Consider the following 5700-nt stretch of genomic DNA (forward strand, 5'->3'; position numbering starts at 1 on the left):
GGGTCAAGCCCGCTGATAGAATGGAGTTTTCTTCGAATTGGTCACCTTTATGCACAGCCTGTAGCGGAGGGGAAAGCAACTGAATGCATCAGTCGGGTTTCGAGGTCTTGAATCGCTCTGATTGAATGAGGCGAGCGGAGGGAACCGCGGTGAGATCTAGCTCGGGGGTCCAGGGGAATATTCACTATCACATTAGCGTTTTCAACTCTTGGTCGGAGCTCGAGCGGATATTCTTTAAAAGAATCATTTCAAGACCTCCTGATTTGAGTTTCGCTTCAAAACGAGAGTATAACGGTGACGAACGTCATTCGTTATACTCAGGTGTCCGATAGCGATCGTGTCACATCCACCTCACGATTGACCCGGATTGGGAACATACTATTCAAAATCTCACTGCGTGCTGTTCTCCCATATTCTAGGACGACCTCCTCCCCAGAGTCATAGGGGACTGAGAGATTTGTTCCCATGCAGAAATGATTTTTAGGCTCTGCGCTGCTCTAATCAGCATTGACCATTGCGCGTGTCGTCGCCCTCGAAGGGAAACTGACGTGCTCTCATCCAAGGGGAAAGGGGGAATCCGTTCGTATACTCTCTGTTGAGCTTCGAGAAGTTCAAATCTCACAGACCGACCATCTTGAGACATGGAGGACTTGTCAGCGTGCAGCACGAGCTTGGGGAGCTCAGGGCTCCCTCGACGCGCCTATTTTCCAGATAATACCGTGATAAGTCCCAGATGCCGCTGATAATGACGCGGAATCGGTGACTCCGCTTTGTCACCGTTTTTTTCCCGTTGACAGTGTTCTTGACCGTTGTTCTTCTTGTGCGGATGACATTCCATGGATTCCTTAACCGAAAACGAACGAGTTTTTGCTCGAGCTCGCTCCGATCGGCAATGTCTCCGGCAACGAGGAACAGCCACAACAAAAAGCCCTTGAAGACATTTGCCGAACTGCGACACAGAATTAATTGAAGGCACTTCTCATCATCGGATTAAGAGATCATCATGAGCGTCATCGGAACGTCGTTCTTCCCGCCGTTGCGGTGGTGCGTGATGTGGCGGTCCAAGTTTTCCCTATTCGTGGGAGTGTCATCCATGAAGTCCGCAGCCGAGCCTTTGGTGCCTGAGGCCGGAAAGAGAAACCATATTCGATTTGGCCCCCGCTTCAGTATACACGGATTTTGAGCGACGAGTTCAACTGATTGTAGGAGAGCCTGCGATTCCGCGCTCGGTTGCCGTCTCTCGCCTTCGTGTGCGTTTGTACGGATACGTATGCTCATACATATTCGCGTACAAGCACCTACTTCTATCCACATTCGCCGCACATTCGAGTGGTGAGCTCCGGGTACGTGGATAGACTTCCTGTGCGGTTCACGATGTTTGAATGTCGACGCAAGGCTGGTAGTTCAAAAATGTAGGGAGTAGTCCTCGAAGTTTACGCATCACCTATGATTGCGAGGAAGCGGATCTCCCACAAATCGATCCCTTCCCCGACCCGGACAACTATGCTTGCGTTCGTTTTAACCGGGCCTAAGACACCAAAGCGTTCGTTAAGGGGTAGAGTTGTTTGCTGTTGGACTCGGGAACGGGTAGTAGACGCCAATGTCGATTCGGAGCACAATGGCTAGCAATGTGGGCAGATTAACGATCGGAATCCGCTCGTCCTCGAAGATGCGCAGCTCTTTGTCGATTGCACTCCGCTCCTTGCCCTCGAGGGCGTAAAGACGCTGGGAGAGAATGAGCAAAGGCACAGCGATGTCAGCTCGGTCCCGATGGTATCGCACCTGGAACGGAAGAGCCCGCGTCAATTCGTGCATCGCCATTTTTTCCCTTGAGCTCATGCCGGTAGGACTTGCGGCTTCTTGTACCGAGCCACAACGAGTTCCCGATAGAGCCGCGAATTCGCGAGATGAAAACTTGCCCAGAGCAGGAGCCTACTCACCGCAGCCACGGCCGTCTCGGCATATTTCTGAGCTTGTTTCACGTTGTCACACGCATTCAAACACGCAATGACTAGGCACACAGTTATGAACGCGACTGGGTCTTCGAGACTGTAGAGTTTCTCTGCGATCCGATAGGCATTCAGGAGAATGCACGAGGCGTCCTGGAACTGGCCCTGCGTCATGAGCTCGTGTCCGTGTCTCGCGTCTTTCGAGAACAAGAACGCGCTGAAGACTGCGGAAAATCGAACTTCTCTGTTGACGTACGCATCCGACAGAAAGTTCCTGCGGAAGGAGACGATTTCCCTTAGAGTTTACGGGTGGATGCGATCAATAGATATTGATTTCGCTTTCGGAAGATTGACTTAATTTTAAGAGACTGAAGTTAATTTTCTGATCTCCGACTAATTATTGTCGGGTGAGAGTCTTCTACTCACGCAAATCCGTGGCAACGGGCTTCTATCACTTCGGTGGTGAAATTCCCCATCAGGGCTTTTCTTGGGAACGGTATACTGGCGATAAGCTGGGGGAACTCGTGCCTCAACGTACTGTACAGGGCGAGAAAATCGGAATATCTTCGTTCGATCTCCCCAACTTCAGAATTATTTCGACCTAAGTGCTCCGGCCTGCGAAGTCGGAGACGAACACAAAACCTCTTAAAATCGGAAGCAGCGGAACCGTATAGCTCGGAGTACTTTTAGAATGATTGGCCGCAACTGGATTCACTATCGTAATTACGGGCTGATCTATACGGGCATGTCAGCCTGCGGACGACATCTCTTCAGTCACGTTGAAACTCACCTCTTGACAGCGAGCGTATACAAAACATATCTTTTCGTTTTCTCATCACACACGATTCGTGCTTCAACAACTTCGAAGAGTACGTTCTGCTCGCTCTCACAGCGCCGCAGAAGTCCATCGAAAGGTGATAGAGCTCTGGGCTCATTCGATTCAGATGTAGAAAGTCGTGTCTTGGAAGACCAAATGCCTGGAAGAAAGCTCGGTAAGGGATTTCCTTCGAGCGTCGACAGCCGTGAACGAAGTTATCGTCGAGATCCTGTTGACCTCGAGCGTCAAGGTCCCCGCCTCGGCTCGGAGGAAACCAGGGTGAGATGACTCATTAGAACTCTCTAACTTGGTCGAAAAGGCTCCTACCGCGAACGGAAGAAAACTCTCAACTCCCAAGACGGGGACCATCGATTGCTTCTCACGTCGCTTCAATAGCCGATTGATATACTCCGCATTACGCTCCCTCGAGCCTAAAAACTCACATGGGGTGCTCTTCGGCACCAGAGATTCCGCTGATTCTGAAAATCGTAGCGCGCTGGAGCCAATCGCAAGCTCACCAGACTCCTCTGACACCGGTGAGCTGAGGCTTCGTCGAGTCTCCATTGACTTGCCGTTTTTTCGTCATTCAGGTATCGGGGGAAAAAGTAGCCCACTTCTCCATCGTGAAAAGCCAGATGTGAAGTCCGACGTATCGAGTAAGCTCGTCGAAGGCCAGCTGTGTTTTGTTGACTCCGAGCTCCGGAGCGAGAGGGCGGCCGGAGCGCGCATTGCCGGCTCCGCGCCACGGCTCCCGAGCCCCGCGATTCCAAGCAACTATTCGGCCTTTTGAGGATGAAAACGACGTATCCCCTCCACGCGGATCATAGGGCTTCCGAACTGCGGAATCGAGCAGAATTTCGCACACTTTTGGAGCGACTCCTCGTGAGGAAGAGTCAGATTTGTCGTTCCACGAAGAGACGTCAAGGACGATCGAGGCAGGGAATCGAAAAATTACTCCTTGAATTCCCCGATCCGATAGGAGGCACGCCCAAGAACCGAAGAATGGAGGAATCCGTCCACATTGACGGACTCCACTTGATCGAGGGAATTTGGAAAGTGCGATTGATTGAGCGGTCTCCAGCTGAATATAAACTACCCGGTGGATGGTGTCCATGGTGACCGAGGCAACAGGGCCGGTGCGAGCCGGTGAAACTCGGCGTTCACACTTGAACTAGTGCTTGTGTCGCTCAGAGGCTTTTTCAGTTATTGCCGTCAAGCATGGCTGAGAGTTCGTCGGACTCATCGGAGCTCAGGAACTATCTGAAGGATCTGCGCTCTAGGAGCGGAGGTCGGGTGTCACCCTCAAGAATTCCGAGGCCGGACCCGTCACTCACCGCGGAGCAGGATCGCGCTCAAAGACCAGCTCCGAATCGGGCAGCTGCCCTCCTGGACAGGGCTGCCAACCTGAGCCGCCGGAAGGAAGTTGCCGCCAAAGGAGCCGAAGATTCCAGTCCGACTCTGTCTCTGACTATTAGCAGCAGTCGGAAGGAAGTAGCCTTCGACCTTTCGGACGAGCAGAACAGAAGAGATAACAGCAGGAGTCGAATCCCACAGAGTCCCAAGGCCGCTCGAAAGGAGAGAGAGACTCCGCCGCTCAAAGTTGTCAAAAAGTCAACTGCACTAAAACGCGTATTGCCGGACACCAGTCGTCATCAAGCTCGCAGGTCTCCGAGTCCGTACCACAAGAACTGTCAACATTCTCAAACTTCGGCACCGGACTCACCAGAACCCGAGCGGGGCGCTTCTCCGAAAATTGCCCGGAGTGTCGTTACGAAACCAGGGAGTCCCAGAATGAAAGCGTCGAAGCCATCTGAAATAGTTCGCAGAGAACAGCTTCCCGCCGACAGCAAAGGTCAGCCGGGCATACGGAGGAAAAGTCGAACGAGGCGCCGGGACGAGTCTGGAGAGAATGATGCGGAAGCTCACCCGATCGCGGATGTCTCCTCGGGCTCCAAGACGACGGAACCCTCGAAGAAATCGGTGAGTTCCCAATCGGGAGTTACTGGATCTTCCGGAAGAGGGAATTCCGGGAAAGATCAAGGAGCACATTCCAAAAGCTCAACTAGCAGGAGTGAGACGACAAAGTCCGACTCCGGCTCTCAAGCAGGGTCGGTTAATCGACAGGGTTCTTCCGAATACAGCGATACTTTCGAAGAAACCACGTCGAAGTTAAGATCTACCTCGAGTCGCCGCCAGACCCGTTCCAGGAGTTTGGATACGGGTTTGATCAGGAGCTCTCGTTCTCCCACGACGTTGACAACCAAGTCTTCCAAGCGCAGCAAGTCTTCCACCGTTCCCGACTGGTGGTTCCCAGGGATTTTACCCCCGAAACATCTTGGTGGCGATCATCTCGAGAAGCTCCAGCAACTCCACCTCGGAGTTCTCGACGATCTGTTCCGCTTCCAAATCGGTCTCATCGAAAAGCATCAGCAGAGGTCGGAAACTCGATACAAGTGGATCAACGATCTCGTCAAGAGCAACCACGCATACACGACGTGGGACGACTACCAAAGCGATCCACGAGCACGTTTTTTCTCCTGGCAAAAAGAGGCTGCAACAGCGGATCTGCCTCAGTGATCTCCATCGAAGATGGAAAATATAGCTCAAGGAGTAGGCAATAAATCTCGGTACGGGAATCCCCAGCATGACCTGGACATTCATTTAGCGACTTCGCAATGACTCGATTGCACCCTCTCCCAGAGGATCGCCGCAGGATTAATCCTCCCTCGGATTCCGTCGATCAAGGAATAGGCGATCCACGCTCACGTCTTCAAGTGCCCTCGGACTGTGCCTCGACCGGTGATATGCAGTCAGGGGCTCATTGATCGCGAGGGAATCATTGATCGCGTTGCCGGCGGATTCGGATTCGAGAGCCTCACAGGTCTGTTATCGCTTCTGATCACTGTCGCCCGACGAAAAAAAATCGTATCGTAC

At 52.5% G+C, this 5700-nt stretch overlaps 2 protein-coding genes across 2 annotated transcripts; one reads left to right on the forward strand and one right to left on the reverse strand.

Moving 5' to 3' along the window:
• Positions 1-1548: 1548 nt before the first annotated feature.
• LOC100898891 (Sorting nexin 21) lies at positions 1549-3330 on the reverse strand. Its single transcript, XM_018639034.1, has 5 exons — positions 3285-3330; positions 2740-2926; positions 2376-2564; positions 1944-2223; positions 1549-1782 (listed from the first exon to the last, which is right to left on the reverse strand). Exons 1-5 carry the CDS (start codon positions 3328-3330, stop codon positions 1549-1551), a joined length of 936 nt encoding a protein of 311 aa, XP_018494550.1.
• A 654-nt stretch (positions 3331-3984) lies between these two features.
• Positions 3985-5343, forward strand: LOC114828158 (serine/arginine-rich splicing factor RS41-like). Its single transcript, XM_029111115.1, has 2 exons — positions 3985-4746; positions 4891-5343. The coding sequence occupies exons 1-2, from the start codon at positions 3985-3987 to the stop codon at positions 5341-5343; spliced, it is 1215 nt and encodes a 404-aa protein (XP_028966948.1).
• The last annotated feature ends 357 nt before the right edge of the window (positions 5344-5700 follow it).

The sequence above is a fragment of the Galendromus occidentalis genome, unplaced genomic scaffold (genome assembly GCF_000255335.2).
Source record: "Galendromus occidentalis unplaced genomic scaffold, Mocc_1.1 scf7180000077284, whole genome shotgun sequence".
NCBI lineage: Eukaryota > Metazoa > Arthropoda > Arachnida > Mesostigmata > Phytoseiidae > Galendromus > Galendromus occidentalis.

Bases quoted from the DNA above. Each gene is read 5' to 3' on its own strand.
- LOC100898891 (XM_018639034.1), bottom strand. From the start codon at position 3,330: ATGGAGACTCGACGAAGCCTCAGCTCACCGGTGTCAGAGGAGTCTG. The intron at 2,565-2,739 runs GTGAGTTTCAAC...CCGACTTCGCAG, and splicing joins TATACGCTCGCTGTCAAGAG to GCCGGAGCACTTAGGTCGAA. The intron at 2,224-2,375 runs GTGAGTAGAAGA...CTCCTTCCGCAG, and splicing joins GCCCGTTGCCACGGATTTGC to GAACTTTCTGTCGGATGCGT.
- LOC114828158 (XM_029111115.1), top strand. From the start codon at position 3,985: ATGGCTGAGAGTTCGTCGGACTCATCGGAGCTCAGGAACTATCTGAAG. The intron at 4,747-4,890 runs GTGAGTTCCCAA...GTTAATCGACAG, and splicing joins CGGAACCCTCGAAGAAATCG to GGTTCTTCCGAATACAGCGA.